Source organism: Lissotriton vulgaris, chromosome 10, assembly GCF_964263255.1.
Source record: "Lissotriton vulgaris chromosome 10, aLisVul1.2, whole genome shotgun sequence".
NCBI classification, from domain to species: domain Eukaryota; kingdom Metazoa; phylum Chordata; class Amphibia; order Caudata; family Salamandridae; genus Lissotriton; species Lissotriton vulgaris.
In genome coordinates, this window is record NC_141698.1 from 74,418,518 (window position 1) to 74,437,939 (window position 19,422).

At 42.0% G+C, this 19,422-nt stretch overlaps 1 protein-coding gene across 1 annotated transcript in view; it reads left to right on the forward strand.

Annotated features, from left to right (window-relative positions):
* CHTF18 (chromosome transmission fidelity factor 18) overlaps window positions 1-19,422 on the forward strand; it is a 314,022-nt gene that overhangs the window by 189,199 nt on the left and 105,401 nt on the right. Inside the window, exon 19 of the mRNA XM_086940533.1 lies at window positions 12,357-12,501. Within this exon, the coding sequence (XP_086796659.1) occupies window positions 12,357-12,501 (145 nt within the window). The remainder of the gene's footprint in view (window positions 1-12,356; window positions 12,502-19,422) is intronic.

The following is a 19,422-nucleotide window of genomic DNA, read 5'->3' on the forward strand; positions in this document are numbered from 1 at the left end:
GATTTCAGTCTATACTCTCGAGTGCTCTGTTTTCTTGTGGTAGCTGACGTCAGAAACGCGCATGCACCATTAAGGTTGTGTCCAGATGGCAAACCCGCTAAAAATATCCTTAATGCATACTTTTTTGACCATGCTTTTCTCTTTTCAACGCAGGACGCCAGCTGCCCGCGCGCTAATCGCGCTCTAGCTGGTATCCTCTTTAGTAATCAGAAATCTGCCACGTCTCTGAATTTAATCGTGTGGGGCGTGTTAACCCCACCGCTGCCCCCACCCTCTGCCAGCTTCTTCGCAGATAATGCCACAGTAGGGTTTTTTCCCTGTAAGCTGCTTTGGGGATGTTTGAGCCCATCACCCTGCTGCTTCTTCTTTCAATGTTTAACCTCTCTCATACTGGCATTTTTCTAAGCATGAATTAGAAAATTGAGATGTCGCGTTTGAACATTGGAGCATCGTTTCCAGGATTTCATAGCTTCTCTGTATTATTACAGAAGATGGCCAACATTATGTACATCTATCCAATTCCTCCACAAAAAGAGCGGGCCAGGCAAACCTCTCTGCAAGAGAAACCATGCAACCTCCTAACATGTTTCGGCCTCACCGTGCTTCATCAGGGAGGAGATGCTTATGTTGCAAGGCATGTCCTGGAAGGAGTCCACTTTCCCTCTTGTTAACACCTGGGTATTCTTTCCTGTACTTATCTGTAGTCTGAACGCGCTTGTGTCTGCCTGTACCTGTCCCTGGTAGGTCAGTTAGAGTGGAATTTCAGAGCTCATTGAATTAATTCAGTAGGTTACTGTTGGGACCTACTGACGGTATCCGTTCAGGTGAAAAAGCTATATAAGTGAATTGTATCTTCTGCGTTGGTTCATGTCAGGTGATATAACATGATGCGAGTCAGTCTCCCATAAAGAGAATTGGCAATATGCCCCCAGAGTACTCATGATCTGCAAGTTTGTTGAATCCAAAGATTACTTTACACAGTTTTGTTATGTACTTTTTGATTTTATTTTATTGAGCATTTGTCAAAAAGCTTGTTAACTTTCTGCACCTTGCACCGTCATGGCCCTTCATAACACACACTTTCATGCATATGCACTAATGTGCTTACATAAAACAACTTACTCTTTGAAAGCTCACACAAAATATTTTCACATCAGATTTTTCTTTAAAAAAAACATACCGAACTGAGACGTTAGGACAGTAAGCTGATACTTATAATAGCAAGTTGCAGTATGTGTCCTTATTTTTTGTTAAAACAGACATGACCCCGTATATGGCCAAAGGGCGTATCATTGTATGTGGTGAAGTCTTCCTTGAGAGTTCTTGGCTATTATCAGCTTCAAATCACCTGAAGCTGCTAGGCCTTGGTTGAGGCTACCATCATCTCCTTCAGAAAACCACACACTTTAGACAAGAAATAACCTTACACTGGTACACAAGGGTACAATCCAGGTCTGGTTTTCAAGCTAAAGGACTCCTCTAAATTTACCCTATTTAAATTCATTGCATGTCATGTCTTATGCATAGATCTCAAAAGTGTGGCGTAGATTTGATTGTTGAGGTTGGACATTGAATTCCACCAAGCTGTATCCTAATTCGGTCTCCTTCTTAAACTGTAAGGTTAAAATAGATCTTTTTAAGCCGATATTTTTTTATTCAGTTTTTTCTTTTTGACCAACCTTTTTTTTTTTAACCTCTGCCCTTAAAGACCGTTTTAGCTGTTTCCGCTGACTATTGCTTTCCCTTTCAAAAAATCGAACTTAATATACATAGAGTTGCTCGGGATCCTCAGACTCCATCAATTGGCATTCATATTCTGCTTCCTCCCTCTAAAGCTTACAGCATGGGACATTAGCTCAGTCCATTTTACCCACTGGCTCACTTCACTTTGAGTGACAGCACAAACTCAGTGCACATTGTTCGCATCCACTTAAAAAACGTCCTTTCTTTTCAGTGATAAACCTCGCAACAAGTGTGCTGTTTAATTTGAATTATTTTTTTATATTTACTTTATACAGCTATTTAATTTGCCTACACCTCAGGTGCCGCGTAAGATTTATTTTCTGCCTCATCTTTAAAGTTATAAAGTGTTTAGGTCACATTGAAGCATGGTAGCCTCTTGCAATTTTAGTTTTGGTGAGGTTGTGTTTTATGCTTGTCTCCATCACAAATAATATCTACAAAATAAATGGTAAAACTGAAATGCTTTTACAAATAAACCCCAGTAGTAAAACAGCCACATCAGAGATTGCTTTTAATTAAATATTTTTAATGCAAGCATATGGCAGCCACAATTAGGTGGCTATAGTTTTTTTTATTTTTTTTTATTTTATGTGGTACATTCTTGAAATGAAAAGAAAAGACGAAATTAACCATTGCACCTGCTTGCCCAGGCCCGACCTATTACCGTTGCCAATGTTTATTTAATCAAGGTGCTCCCCATTTACACCCCATTTAACTTTTCTTCTGTGCTTTGGCTGGTAACCTATTGCAGCCTTTTCATTCCCTTGCTTGTTTTTATCATAACAAATGTGGCACATTTGGATGCTTTTTTCCTACTCCTGCAAAACAGTTTACTTATTTTCAAGTCCCCGACTCTCTACCTTTTTCTTATTTAGAAAAAAAATGTTTTTACTTTATAAATTCGCATTTCTTTCCTTTGCTTCCATTTTCCCCCTTTTTCATGTAAATCCTTCACTTTAAAAGTTGTTAGATTATGACAGACAGATATACGATCATAGAGTGAAGATCTGATTCTTCAAACAGGAATTGTCTTTTAAATCTAATTGGAAATTGGTAGTAAAAGGTCTTTGTGGCTAATTGGGTGTGACGGCCATTTGGGATCAGGGTAGCCAGTGGGCAAGGGTTCTACAGAAATAACCTTGATTTTTTTTCCCCTGTCTTGGCTAATGTAGTCTCCTACCCTAGAATCTTGTAAGCAAACTTGCATAGACCTCTGAGAAGGTATGCAAAGCTTAGATAGTGGCCGCTAAGCCCTGCTTACACACCAACACGAAGCGCTCTGTGAGCAGTGGTCTAGTGACAGAGTGTTCCTCGGCTTGCAAGAACCGCTTCAGTGGAGTCCCTCATGCTGCTCCATGGCAGTGAGGAGACAGCATAACATAATGATTTGGCCTAATTAATCTTCATTATATTTAATAGTCTATCCCATGGAAGAAGAGAGGCTTCCATTACTGGAGACAGTTAAGCAGATGGTGATGCAAACACCACTAGGATGATCACTTTCTCTCTGAAGGAATATTGCTGGTCTGACAATAGTTATTGTTCTTGGCTGCTCCAGATGACATGCCCGGGAATACTGGAGCGAGTGGCAGCCCTCCGATTATCAATCAGTTTTGACAACTAGAAACAAGAATACGCATCTCAAACACTGACTTTTTTATTTTACTTCAAAGAGCAGGTTATTAATATGAGGACTTATTACTTCCCGAAAAAGGACTAGAGGTATGAAATTTTTTATTCTGTTTGCGGAACCGTGGAGAGTTCCGAAATTCAGTCTGGAAGTATTTTGGTTTAATGCAACCTACAGTATATTTTTTTTTTATCCCACACAACAATATTTGATTGTTAAGTCTCCTGCAAGTTAGATTTTCAAATGGATGGCTCATGATGCTTATTTTTAACTGCAATGTTTGGAGGTTATATATCCCGTTAACGTTTATTGTCGTCAATAAAATGTGTAGACTCTTACTGGCAGCCCCATACAAGATATATATATATATATATATCTTAATACTTTGCAAAAACGATTACTGCAAGTGTGTATATATCCTGTTAAGATTTATTGTAGACAATAACATTTGTAGACTTTACTGGCAGATATATATATATATATATATATGTGTGTGTGTGTGTGTTGATGCGTGCACATTTGTACATCATCAAGCTGCAATGGGCATTTCAGCTTTTTACTTTTTTGGCCAATGCTGTTAGGCGTCAGTGATACAGCCATGTTTTTATTTTTCTGGATATTGTTCGGCTTCAGCTAAACCAAAAGGTCATCTAGCGACTTTAAAAGATGAGAAATGTTGCCCTTGCCACTGCTTGTTTACACTTCCTGCACCACTTTCTAATTTAATGTATTTGCACTTGTTTTTAGTTTTACCTTTATGGTTACAAAATATTTTTTTTTGTAATTTTAACATTTGTTTTTTTCCCTTTGTGACTTTAGATTTTGTTGCTATTTAAATGGCATTAAAAAGGATTCATACACACTTCCATAAAGGCAAATGTAATCCCTCAGCCTTTAGGCACATAAAGATCCTACAGATTTATTCATTTTCTATCCTACCCTTTGGAATTTTGCGAAATTGAAGTTGGCAAGGTCGCTACAGATATATACCAGAGGCTTGGGGGAAAAAAGGTTCTCCTGTGACTTAAAGCCGCCTTCCATTCACAAGGGCTTTGATCACGCCATATTTGCATTCGCCGGCGAGTACCTCTCCCATCCGGACTCACCACTGCGAATCAAGCGGGAAATTGCAATTAAACCATCTCATTTATTCCTCTGCCAGTAACAAGGGCCTTCTGCATTCGTGAGTAGCCGTTGTCTCTGCCCTTCAGAAAGGATGCAATCATTTTCTTTTTGAAAATCATCCCATTTGCTTGATTTGCATCTCAACGAGCGTCGTAAATTACGCGAGGCGCTGCTGCTGCGTGGGGTCAAGAGGTCAAACTTGTTACATGCTGTAGAGCGCCTTGGTTGGCTGCAGCTAATTTTAAGGCTAGATTTTATAATTGCTGAGCGAGGAACTCGGTTGAAACTGTACCGGAATAATAAAGAGGCCTCATTATATGCTTAAATAACTCCTGGAAGTGTAAATCACCTTGGAGGATGTTAACTGCTGGCAGGGGTTTTAAGTGGGATGGGAAACTGGGGGTGTATCTCATAGGGGTGTGGCCGCTGTAATTAAGGGCGTGGCTTATAACACTTAAGCTAAAAATCTGTGCTTTGCACAGTGTGCTACCCCACTGGTATTTTGCTGTTTCTGTCTGTCCATTCATCCAGATATATATAACACAAGTAAAATTACACCAACAACAAGCCAGTCCTATTGGCTTTGTCAATGGTTGTAAGTTGCATAAGATAAATAAGCAGCAACTATCACTTTGTTGTATATAATAATATTGAAAATGCTACTCGCTCCTGTGGGTGAGGTTGTGGGGTAAGGCTAGAGCAGCCGGCCTTCGAGCCGAGACAACAGGTTCGAGCATGGCGTCCTGTGATTCAAAAAATGAATATGCCCTTGTGTAATGTAGCTGGTGCTCATGTAAAGCGCTATAAAAAAACTGAAAAATAAGTCTCTTTGAAGTTACATCAAAGGCAGTGGCTTGTTGAAATAGTGCAGGTTTTTTTTTTTCACCCTGAGGGTAAAAATAGAGAGCCCGATAAAGACCAGTCTCGGCACCTGCTTTTAAAAACTGCCCGGGCTGAGCACCGACAGGACCTGGCCCACTTAAAGCCCTGACTGCTGGCCATCTCAGGGTTAGATATTCTTTACTAGCGACTACAGTTCTGAGGCAAAAAGCGACACAATTACCACAACATCAAAATAAGGTAGAACACCTCAGCACAAGGGTCGCAGGCTCCTACGGTAATATCCTTCATTTCTTTTAGAAGTTATCCACAGTAGTAACAAAAACATACCAGTGGAGAGCGGTGAAGTACAGCTTGAAGAGGACTGCAACTGTGCACTAACTATAAACTCCCTTCAACCCCCTTGCCAGGAGCACTGCTCCAAGAGCCGTAAAACAAACCTAGCCCATTCCCCACGGTGGTAGTGTGTGCGTTGTCCAGCCTCAACGCAGGACAGCCTCACAGTTCTTCGTAAGCCTCCACCTCCAGCTCTTGTGGAAATGCCTCAGCCGTACCCGTCTATGAGAATACAGAAGTCTAGCCCAGGTAACTGGCTGTCTGATATCTTGGGAATGCTACGGAAATCTCAGTGCCCTGCGTTAGGACCCCCTTCTAAATGTCCATAAGCGCTTGTATTCATATGAAGATGATCGGAGACAAATTAAGAAAAGTAGTTGATTATCAAAAGGCAATCTTGCCTTGTATTAGTGCTTTTATTATAGTTGCCAGACTTTTCTGAGAAGCCAGGTGCCATTGCTGTACACCCAGCATTCGCTTACTCCCAACTGGGCCTGTAGGCTCTTTCTACCTTCTGTTGTAGTTCATATTCAAACTCCCTGATCCGCTTCCTCAAAGCTTTCTCCAGCATCAACGAGCTTTCTTCTACTGTGGGTGGGAGGCCCAAAGCTCTGGTCTTCCCCTCCCCGCATAGGTTATTCAGCCTTACATGTCACTGTTCCAAACAAACCATTCCCACAGTGGCATACTCTTTGAAATCCACCATCTCTTGCAAAGCCCTCTATGTGAGTCACCCCTAAGACGTTTCTGACAACTGTTATGCCTGGACAATATGTCTGACCAATTTGTCTAATTTTCACTCCATAATGCCAACCTCCATAGTTTTAGATATGTGCTAAGACTTCTCATAAAATGTATTAGTCAATTTGAGAAGAGATTCTGCTCTCCCTTCCAAAGGGACATTCTCATCCACAAACACCACACAGTGATGTTTGCAGTCTTTAGTCTTCACAGCAGAAGATATCTTCTGTCTTCTACCTCTCTGCTGACATGATTTTGCTTATTGCCCAGCCTGGCAAGACAATGGCCTCAGTTCTATGATGCTTTCCACCGCTGTAATACAACTTGGAAGAAGGAAAGCAGAAACACTTGATCCTAAATTGACTCTTATGCAGATGCAGATCCTTCCTCAGCAACAGGGCGAAGTCCTCCACTCGAAACGAAGCAATCTACACCTTCATGCATGGACTGAGTGCCGGCAATTGACCGTGTTTGATTTGCCACCTGAAGTGGTGGATAGCATCCTCACCATCAGATGCTCAACCACAAAATCCATTTGTTCTGGGCGCTGGAACAAATTTGTAACCTGGTGTGGTGCCCAGACACTGCGCCCTGTCGGCTGTCCGTTTGTTTGTTTTGTATTTGATCCAGCAAGGTTTTGTAGTCGGCACTTTGCTGGCCCTTTCGATCTGTCTGCGTTTGCTGGATCGACCATTCTTGTTCAATTCACCTGCTGTGATAAAATGTATTAAAGGTTTGCCTTATGTTCCTCCCAAACCATTTCTGATGCCACAGTGCAACCATAACTTGGTCTTGAAATTTTTCTTGTGTACGATCTTTGAGCCTTTACATAGCTGCTTGCTGCTTCTGTTGACCTTGAAGACTGTCTTCCTCATTGCAGTTACATCAGCTTGTCTCATGAGTGAACTTCAGGCATTGCTGGCGTAACAACACTACACCATATTTCTGGACTAACTGGTGCTCTGGACTCCAGCTGCCATTTTACCACAGGTTGTGACACCCTTCCACATTGGGCAATCTATCACTCTAACAGCAATCTTCGCTCTACCTAATACTGCGAAAGAGAAGGCTACATCGATTGAACCCAATAGACTGCTACGCTTTTACAGTGATCGTAACAAGGATCATTGAGTGAAGCAAAGAGAGGGAAGGCAGTGTAGAAGAGGCCCTGTTGAGGTGGAGAGTCGTCTGTACAGAGATCTGCTGCACACTGGCCAAGAAGCAGAGTCAACGGAAGGTCTGAGAGCCCAGTCAACCTGGGCTAAGACGGCTACTACTGTTTTGTTGACAGAAAGAGTGCCTGTCCTTGAGATCTGCCAGACTCTGACGCGGATGTCGGGTCATACATTCACAAAAAACTATTTAAGGTTTTGTAGGAAGAACTCATCACCTCCTCAGCTCTGTAAGACTTCTGGGGATAAATCCACTCCACAGGCCCTCCACCTTGGGAAGGTGGTGGGCCTGTGGACTACTTTGGTATCCATTCTAAGGTGAGGAATCTGCAGTAAGAAGTATCCATCCGAAGAACAAGTTATGTACCCTAGGTAACTCTTTTCTGGTAGATACTCTATCTGCAGATATCTCACAGCCCTCCCGCCGCATTCTTCAATGAAGCGTTTTCTTTTTAACATCTAAAAAGGTCCAAAGTTAGTACACCACACAATGTAACCAACAACTGTTCATATTCCACGTTTGAGAACGTGAAAAGGAAAAGACAGGATACTGATGTCAGTGCGCCGATTATATGCTGCTCCGCTTCGTCACTTATGGGGAGGTATGGAGCCAATGAGCAGCCATGCATGCCACCTACCCCCAAGAAGTCCTACAAAATTATCTGGATCCATTCTAGCACCTGGTGGCTAGTCTGGTGTGACGAATTTGCAGTTAGATAGTTAGATCCAATAACTTGATCATTTAATACACTGCCATTGTAAGCTTTTAGTTCACATTACCTCATTTACTTGATAGTGCACAGTGAGCCCTTCAGAGCATTAAAGTGTGTGCACCAAAACTCTGGTACTCTCTGAGCAGTGTAAGTCTTTGACTTTTGAGTCTGCTGAGCAAAAAAAAAAAAAACTATATAAGTATACAGTTTACGGCCCAGACAGTGACTTGTGTGATGTGTATCCTGCTCTTTCGTTGTTAGGTTTTCTTTTTATTCTCCGCTCTACTCCCATTTCTGTTGTTTTCTGTGACAGCGAAAAAGATGTTGAAAAGTAGATATGATTAGCGCTCTAGTCTAGCCTAATATGCTTTTAAAAATTTCTTTCCAATATTGTGACCGCAGAAATAATTGTGAATCTAGCCTAAGTATACTTATCCAAGAATTTCTTTGTGTTCAAAGATGAGAATTACATACAAACAAAAAATATGGCAATCATCTGTTATTTTGATTCAGAGATTGCTAGTATATTTTTGCCCAGAAGAAATGTGTCTTATCTGGTAGACATTTCGGAAATTAAAGAGGGCTATTTAAAACCCTTCTATTGATGACGTGGTTAGCAATGGAAGCGAGTCAGATGAGGAAACTATGCATTTTCTGCAAATGGATTAACAAGCAAATGAATGACGTAACATTTCTGCGACCAGCATGGCATTTTCTAGATCTGTTGTTGAGACACCTGGTGGTCTCCTTATTACGTCACATTACAAAAACATGCAGAAAAAAATACTCTAGAATCCTTACCCTCACAGTCTTTCCATAAGATCATTTGTTGTGCATATGGAAAAACTGCAAGAAAAACTGCAAGAAGAACTGTGAAAAAAACTACGCAAAAGAGACTACCCAAAAAAGAAAACTGTTCAGTAGAGCAAAGCAAAACTCCTGGCACAACCCACCACAATCCAGTTTTATTTAACAAACTAAAACTTGAAAAGAAATACCATTGGCTGTTGTCATTAACCATTGGGGAAGCAACCCACAGGTGAATAAAATCATAAGCAGAAATTTGCATATTTTGATTGCTATAGGGGTTCCGCTGCAATTTTTTAAATCTAAAATAAGACTTAAAAATAAGACTTGATCAGAGCTTAATCGGAGCCTTCAAAGTGAAACAAAAAATTGTAGCAAATGTTAGTACATCCCCTAATCCCCTATAAATGCATGGCAGCCATGTGGGATCTGGTACCAAACTATCAAAGGTACAGAATTATTTTACAAGGGAACAGAAATCTCTAATTGTCAGCGCCGAGAGTGTGGCCTCTGTACGCGCGAAAAACTAACCAAGAAATAAGGGAACAGATTGCAAAATTAAACTGAAACGCACTGCAAATGTACACATGATCAATCATTGTACGTCCAGAACCAATCATGAAAGTGCACTCAGATGAGCAGTCTTTTCAGCCTCTAAGTAAGATGTTGGAGAATGTGACTCGGAGCAGCCTCTTCCACGCACACCTGGTACTAAACTGAAGCCCTGCAACGATCACCTTAACAAAGGGACACGTTTCTAAACACCATATGAGAATCAGGCGCTAAATGGTCTCATTATTTAAAAACCTTATAACATATAACTCCGTCATGCACTAAGCAGGTCTCCGTAGTAACAGAGCCAGCGGCAGGCAGCATTGATCCTTGTCGCTTAAATCATAGCCAGGGAGATGCACCAGAACTTAACTCCAATGAGAGCAGATACAGAAGCGCCCAGTAGGAGAAACCAGGGCCAAATCTCCTGCTCCTGGTAAGTTCTACAGTCCACAAAAGGTCTGAAAACCCTTCTGATAGACACTTGCTATGACTTTTGGAAGTCAAAGTAGATTGTCTTCTCCTTACAGCAAAGATTACCAGATCAACTTACAGAGCTCCTTGTTGCTAAACCTCTGTAGCAAACAAAACAATAGGTTTCCTGTCCTTACTCTGCAGCCTCTCAATGTCAGTGGTGAATAAGCAGTGCTAATATAGGTAGGGCCATCATGTTTAACATGGATTATCAGTGCACATAAGTGAAATATAATAGGCGTAACCTAATTTAACTGGCAAACACCAAAGAAAAAATTGATAACATTGCATGATTACACTTTTCCCTATACAAATAATGTCCCCATGCCTTACTCAAAACTATCCCCTTTATATACACTGACATTTGCGGAGCCTCTCAGAATTGAACAACAATTACGAAGAGATGTATTTCTCAAATAAAACCCATAAAGAACATATAAATAGATCAGCAGTGCATCCGGATATTCCTCACCCCTTTTTCTAGATGAAGAATTGTTAAGAATCAAACGTCCTGAGAAAGACTGCATGAGTACTGTTTCCTATGCCACAAAGGGTTAAAAAGCCCTGCAGACAAGATTCCTTTGAGTTCTTCTTACCCTTGAAGCTAACAGCGAGCGAAAGAAATGATGTGCTACACATACGAACTTTCTAGCCTTCTCCGTCCCCTTTTTCCCTGGTGAGATGTGTACATCCTGTTGGCAGACAGCCTGAGTTGGTATTTGAATGTGGAGTGATTGGGTGTCCCCATGTCTGTCTTCTTTCATTCTGAGCCCCTTAAATAATTGGTAAATGTCAGTGCTCTTCCGTTCTGTAAATACACTCTTCTGCAGCACTTGTGCTCCTTGGTTTCTGGTGGATGGATCATGATGACACTACTGCCTGTGAAATCCACGAATGCCTGAGGCGGTAGCAGAATAAAACGAAGGTTTTTTTCTAATTTACACAACAAATGGATGCTTTCAACATGGTAGTTCCTATCCCTCTGGTAATCAAATTATTTTTCTGGTTGTATAATCATGCAACTTTTTTCCTCTTCTACCCTCATAAATGTGTCCCATTGAAGCACTTGTGGGGCCAGAAGAATCATCCGTCAAGCCATCTCCCTGCACCACCACCTCTCCCATAGCTCCCCCCTGATTAAAGGTCCTAATTTGACCCCTGTCCCCATCTATCTTCTCTGGCCTAAGGAAAATAGAACCTAGCAGTCTGGACATCTCTCTAGACCTCCATCCTGTTCCCGTCTTTTATACATGTCAACAGAGGGATTGGAGAGACCAGTTTCTTCACCCCCGCACTTACTGACGGATTTCTTCTTCTTTTGATTGGGAGGACGATTTCGAGAAACAAAACAAAACAAAAAATCTGATTTAAAGGGCTTCGCAATACCTCTTGGATGTGCACTCTTTTGTTTGGCCCTTCCACCTTCTGCATGGGTGCCTTTGTTTCCTGTCTCCTTGGATTAAACTTTTTTCAGGTAATGTGAGTTTCCTTGAGGCTCTCCGATTTTGTTCTCGGGGTTCTTATTCCATATCATCTCTAGTCTGAGAAAATGGCTCACTGCACCTCTAGAACGTGCCACTGTCCGAAAGAAGGGTAAGAAACTTAGCTAGTCTACCAGACCATTTGACTTTAGTACTACATAGCTTTATGTATCTATAATACCTTGTCATCTGGGATCAAAAAGCCACTGGTAACTTCATGTTAGAAAGAGTACAATTCCTTAGATCTTGTCTTCAGGCTTAGTTACTGAACTTTTTGTGCTGGTTTCTGCTACAGTCTATTTTTTAATTTCTGTAGAATGTATTTTTCTCTTTTTACAAGGAAATATGTGGAAATGCTCTTCACCATAAATGGTCTTCAAATAATGTCGCCATTGGGCGTGAAGCTCTCTTTCTGATCTCGCTTTGCTTCTAAAACATGACAGGTGGCCCCAGGGATGCAAGAGATGCCGTAATGTACGTTTATTGGGTGTTAGGGATGTTAAATGTTTACCATTTAAGAATCTAACTCTGCTTTACATGGAAATTATACAATTAAAACTCTAGAAAGAAATAATGAAAGAGAATGTTAACAGCAATAATTGAAAAAGCATATACTAGAGATGGGGCTCATTTTAAGATTGATTCTTTAAAGTACAAAGAGGTAATATTTGTTGGTGTTGTCTCTGAATAATAGCAGTTCACTGTCTCTCATTCTTGTTCACACTGTATCTGCACTTTTTAGAAACGTGGAGGACATTTGCCGGTTCCCTGACCTACCTGCGCGGAAGCAGCTGACTTACCAAACAAAGCAGCTTATTGCACGAGAGATAGAACTGGAAAAAATGAGGCGGACTGAAGCTCATCAGGCGGCTCGGAATGCAAACCAGGTAAGGCCACAGTGCTCATTGAGACAGTATAGCAAGGTGATGTGTAGTGTAACCTGCTCCAAAGGAAGCCATTGTCCGCTCTGCGCTGCGGTAACCCGGCATCTGCAGATCGTATCCCACCAGCTGCAACAATCTGATTATTTTTGCGCGTCTTTCCCAAAGATGCTTCGTTCCCAGCCATGATACAGGGATCCAACTGGAAATAGTTTATGGCAGAAGGATATAGTACACCAGGCATTTAAACAAAGCTGCCTGTGAGTCAAGGAAATGTGCTGCATTTTCATTGAAGGAAGCTCTTCAAATGCCACAGGAAGACCAAGGCTGCAGTCTAGCTGACATTTTTGAGTTAAGAAATTCTGAAAATATAAGGGTGAACTAAATCCGTAACCTCATAACTATTATCATTAACATACCCTCTCCCTTGAACCGTATTACACTCACCTTCCTACTGTGGAACCCGCTGACATGACAAAGTAGTGATGCTGTTAGACAAACTCCAAGCCTTCACCAACCTACCCACTGTGAAAGAGATTTTTCCCAGTGTGTGTCTCTGATAGAGTCCAAGAACGTGTCTATGCCGTAGCCCCAAAACATCTGAAACATGCAGTTGTCAACACCACCCTGAAGAGACTTGGCACTGTTGGGGCACTACTGGTCAGTTTTCTAATTTGAAATTAATAAGTCGTCCGCTCTCTACTTGTCTCTTTAAATTTAGTTGTGCCAGAATCCAGTCTTAGAGAAATTTATATGAAAGGTGACTTAAGAGCAGGGGTCATTTGTCCCGCTTGTCCGTCCTAGTTCAATGGGTAATGTAATGAGTACCAGAGGTCCAAAATGGGAAACCCCTAACTCATTATTTTAGAACACTTTTGCTTAGGAGGAGGACAGAGCTGATGACTGAATTGAGTTGTGGATCCTTTCCTTAATGCATTAAGAATGGGACATGTCAAAGAGTCATTTTGTAGCTTTGGTAATTTCCTTAGGATTCTTTGTTGTGAGTGAACTGGGTTATTCTGGTGATCTAGAACAACAGCTTGAATGCAAAAGCAGCCAACACGTGCTTCGCCCCCTGGTGGCGCACAGGCCTAGGACTTTTATCAAGGCATAGAAGGTGTAATCCACTAGGGCGCACACCCATATAATTGTGGAGAGTTTCATCATGTAAAACAACGTGGTGTGCCATGCCTGATAATGGGGAGGAGCAATAATGTGGTCCAGTGCTGGAGTATGAAGAGTATATAGGGAAGGATGATCATTCGTTGGGCTCTGCGGTCTAAGCACCATAATGTTTTAAGTACAACACACACCGATTAGTTGCTGGATGAAAAAAAACACTTGCAGCAGGAGGAGCTGGTCTGGGCTGATCACCTGCTCTGTGCAGCTTAAGCTGCCTGCCTGGCCAGTTGCCCCCCATCACCAACGCTGCACCAGCAGATACCACAACAGCAATAGAGTGCAAACAGAATCTCCTCACTGTTCAGGCTCTGCTGTGTGCTGCTCTGCACTGGTTTACCATTAGTCGCTGAGTTAGGGCCGCAGAGAATTCTGAGATTGTGGCACCGCTCTATAGGTACTCAGAGTGACTAGGCAGGTGCAGACTACTGGTAGGGAGAAGAAGCATTTTGGGCTTGAATGGGTGCCCAAGGCCGCAGACGTGAAGTCTGGGAAGGAATCCCAGAATTCCCATGCTAACCTGTGCTCACCCAGTCAGCTGCTGCCCCTTCATATATCACAGTGCAGGTTACCTACTCCCCCCACTAAGTAGTTTGTAACCCCACTGTGAAACATGCCACAGCCTGCCTGGTTCCATTGTCATCTGAAGCTCAGTCTCGCCGTTATGGCCTGGACAATAGCAGGCAAATGTGGCAGACTAGCCTGCAGGTCCTGCTTCAGCTGAGTCAGCCAGTGGAACACTGGTCATTGGTGGTGCAGGCTGGCATGAGAGTAGCACTAAGCTGCCTTCTAATTGGCTGTTTGTGAAGTGGGCTCTGCAGCCCACACTGTAATCAGCCTTTTGGAAGACCTGTGCTTCTGCTTTGGGGGGAGGGGGCGAGGCGAGTGGGTTGGACAAAGATATCCCTTGGTGAGGCCCTGCCTCATACACTCCTGCTGCCTCTGGGCCTGCATACGGTTTATACCCAAAAATGAAGACGGGAGCCAGATGAAAGGTCTCTGTGGACCACAGGTTGCCCTGTGGACCATATGTTGGACAGCACTGCTTTATGGGATGTAAAAATAAGATGTACAAATGATTGTAACCGTTTTATAGAATTGTCTCCTTAATCCATCGATTTATAGTAATGTTAGTAGCGTACTTCTCTTGTCGTGGTAACCCAGAAGTCTCAAACAAACAATCCTTTTTTCTCTACTTGATCTGTCAAGGTAAATTGATAAGGCCGATTTAAAATCCCAAAAGCTTAGCAATCTTTCATCATCAGAAGAATGGGAGAAAGATGCAAAAATATTTTCTGTGTATAATGATACTTAGAAATTTACTTTAGGGCGGAAAGAGGCTTAATTTTTTAGAATACCTACATTGTCTAGTAATTTTAAAACAAGGAGGATGACCATGAAGTGGTAAAAGTTTGCCCAATCCTGTGTAAAGACTTGATAGCCGTAAGAAAGTCAACTTTGAAGGGCAAAAACTTCAAATCAACTTTATCAAGAGATTCAAAAGGATAGGATTGAAGACCTTTAAAAACCAAAGGAAGATCCTAAGAATAGGCTAATGAGCAAGAAAGGTTTCTAGATATAGGGAAACCTAAACAGTCTTGACACAAGAACATCTGCTCCTTGTAAAGAAATACCATCTTGCAAAGACTTAAATGTAAACCATTGCAATGTAAGAGTAGAAAGAGAGAATCTAGTGAAAGCTACCAAACAAGAGATGAAGAGTAAAAGAAACCATAGATGAAGTATTAGATGAGATGAACACCAAGAATGTAATTTTTCCGAATGTCAAGAATATGATTTTAAGATAAATGGTCTACTTGACTGGACCTTGGACTGCCGCTAATAAATAAGGATGCAAACCCTTCTTTTAAAGATTGAATCTTTCAACTTTCAAACCGAAAGGTTGATTTTAAAGGGAAGAAAAGGGTGAAAGACTATTAAAGAGATGGAAAAAGTGGAAGAATCCAAGGATCCAAGAAGGGTTGATGCGCCGTCATCTTGAGTAGTGGAAACCATGACCAGCAGTCCATAATCAGGGACACTGAAGTTATGAGTTTCTGCAGCCACAGATTTTTTGTCACGTATTTGTGGATTTGCCACATAATCCATTAACTGCTGTATAATCTGCAGATATTAACCCCCAAAAATTGTTTCTAGTGCATACTTGTCAAAAGTTCATTCAAATATGGTGACATGGAGAGGAAGGCCCTTTGCAAAGTTAACTGATCATCTTTCGATTGCTTTTTTCTGTATTTGGTTATTAAACTGATACTAATTAGGTTAAATCTTTGCCCAGACAGTAAATAATGAAGCAGTAGTATCAAATAATATGCAACATTATGCTGCATAATGTGCCTTTTCTTGCAGCATAATTTAATCAACACTGCCACATAATTCCAGTGACCTTGGCGATAATGGAACCACGTGGATTACATCTTCCTTTTCTTTTAAAATGTTTAACATCCACCTCTCTCTCAAATGGAAGAATTGTAGGAAAGCATACACTGCCACCGCAGTTAGAGGTCATCCACTTTCCTTGTTCATTTCTCTGAAAACCTCGAAACAAATCTTAGATGAAGTAATTTTTGTCTGGATTAAAAAAGGTCCATGAATAGGGTGCTGGACCTCTTGCAAGCTTTCTGTAAAGCTCGGTTCTGGGAGGATGGTCAAACTCTGCTGAGGTGATCTGCCTCCACATGGTCTAGACCTTTGATTAGACCTGCTGAAATTGATACCAGATGCTTCTCAACCCACTTCCCCAGAGAGCATGCTAACTCGTTTAGAGACCTCGAGTGATTACTCCACTGATGATTGATATATACAACAGTCATCGTATTGTCATATCTCACCAACACATTGAACTGTAGAAGAGGCTCCTGAAACTGAAGACGGCACGGAGCACTGATATCCGCTTTCTCCAGTTTGACGATTTTGCAGCTTCCATCGAAGACTATCTTTCTTGAATAATATGGCACTCTAATGGCGCATCCCAGCAAAGTGTCCTGGCATCTGTAGTTATAATCTTTGGTACTTCTGAATGCATTGGTACCCTTTTGAGCAAACTGTCTGGAACTGACCACCACTTCAATAGCGGTATGATCTCCAAAGTCGCAAGATCTCCAAAGTCGCAAGAATCATCTCCATACTTCGAGACATGTGGGGCAAATGCTTGGTCAAGTGCCGCAGCGAATGGAAGTTGAAGAACTGAACTGAACTGTGCAATAGATGCGGCCGTATGACCCTGGATCATCATCCAGCTTCTGGCTGGTGCTTCTTGAAGCTGGAATGGTGAGCTCAATAGGTTCTGCAGATGTTCCATTCTGTCCAAAGGAAGACACATCCTGTCCAGATCCATTCTGGACCTTGCAGTGATGAAGGTGAGGTCTTTCTTCTTTATCATCTGGCTCATCTGAATGTTCAACACAAACCCCTGATGATGGTGTAGTTATAGGTATAAGTAGGTATTTCAACATTTCTGCTATTGATGGTGCATAGATCAATGAATCATCCAGCCAGGGATAGATTGAGATTCCCAGGACGTGCAGAGAGCGATGAGAGGTGTAGTCACTTTTGTGAACACTCTGGGAGCCGAGCGTAATCTGAAGGGAAGGACACTGAGCTGCCAGTGATTTCCAGGGCTGCAAATCTCAGATACTTCTGATGATGCTCTGACATTGGAGCATGCATGCACGCATCTATCAACTCTAGACGCACTATGAAACGATTCTTTTGAACCAAAGAATAATCCTTTGAAGGGTGTCCATTTATGTTTACATACTTGTTTACGCTCTATAAGCCATTGACGATCCTATAGCTTCCACTCAACTCTGGACCCGGGAACACAATTGAGTGAACCTTCTTTCCTCTCTCATTCTGTGGGGCAGGAATAATTGCTCTCTTCATCAGCAATGATTACGTACCATCATTTAAAAGCATTTTCTTTCCTTATATCTTTTGATAAAGTGTAGGAACTATCTCAGAAGGTGCTGGGAGAGAGTTAAGCTCTATTTCATATCCATGCTCAGCGATATTCCGAATCCACACATCTCTGATGGTCCTCCTCCACACCTCCAGAAAGTGATGGACCCTTCCCTAAACATGAAAAGTCACAGCCAGTTGTGATACCATGAACACAAATAACACTTATGGAAACACTTAGTTTAAATAAAAAAGATGACTTCCTTTAAACAAAAAAGTGCAGTAATGGCCCGTCAGAATTGAAATTGTGGGCCTGCGTGCTAATTGCCCACATGCGCGTTGCATCTTCAAACGTGCATGCATGAACACTAGCCATTGTGTGATTTTACTGCCACAAATGTTCAGAAACCACTCCAGGATCCAAAAATGCTCATAGAATGACATGGTCAGCATTACTGCATGTTTTACCTTAATACAAAAACGTACTTTTGAGAAAGGAATCAGTTAAAAAAAAATGGTTCCCCTGCTCCTCCCACGAAGGAATCAATTTCCCCCACCAGCCTAGCACAGGAGGAATTCTTGTTTATAAAGGCTAGTACCTCCGCACTCTCTCCTCCTTGCGACAGGTAACAAAACAGGAAGTACAGGGGAATGCTAGACCATTTATAGCGTCCTGTTGACTGTGGGTAGAGTTAACTAAAAGCATTCTTGTTTTGTTTCCTGTCATAAAAGTGGATTCAGACCTCATGAAGTAATGACTGGGATGAGAGACATAGATGTAATGCCACATTTTTACTTCAGTAGAACCTTCCAGCTTTTAGTTGTTTATTACCAATCTTGCAACTTCTTTCGACATCAGAAACATCCCACACACCTCTCAGAGTGCTGCACAATGGAATGTCAAGATGTCCTTGAAATCAAGAGTGCACACCACAGTTCATGACGGAACCTCACAGCTTTGAAGCGCATCATAATACAGCAGTGGTAACACAGAACCATCATTCATATCAGACGAATACCGCTGTGGAACCCATCCTGGCTTTCCCTGTGAGGCGTCCTCTCCTGGGCACCCCCAAGGTGGAGGCCAGGCATCCTTAGCGTTGTGGGGGCCATTGTGGAGATTAAGCAAGCTATTGCCCAGAATTGCAGAGTGGGACTCCATGATTGGAATAGGCACAGAGGCGAGAATTATCAGGTCCGTGGAATTTTTGAGCCCAAGACCCGCCGAGATGGGGAATTGAACCCTGGTCCCGGGCTAGACCTCTGCATCAGGGTCTGCCGCTCTAATCATTAAGCCACACTTCTCCACACTTTCCGTCTTCTGGACGATGATTGATGAAAACAACTCTTTATTCGTAACATAGGTGAAACTGATGCATTTCCAATGCTTGTTATTTATTAGCATGTGTGGACATGGACATCCATTCCTCTTCTTATATTAGTGTCCCCAGTGGAGCATAGACGCTTTACTGTATCCTTCCATTGCTCCATTCAGGCGCTCCTTTTTTCTGCCTGTTTAAGCACTCTTCAAGAGTGTGTGTTTTACAGCTGACTCCTTCTGTACTTCTCCCCCTCCACCGCGCTTGCTTGTTACTCTTTCGCTCCTGTTTCTTCCTCGCAGCCTCGTGATGCCTTTTACTTATCCGCATGAATTACTGTTCCGCCTGTGTGCTTCCCCAGCACTTTTTTCACCTCCCCCTGTGTTGCTTGACCTACCTATGATCATTTTTTTTTTAAGTGCTTGCATCGTTTTGCATGTGAGCTCGGTGTGTCTGTGCAGAAATAGTCGTGGCCTGTCGCATCCCATGTTTTTTTATTTCTTAAAAGCCA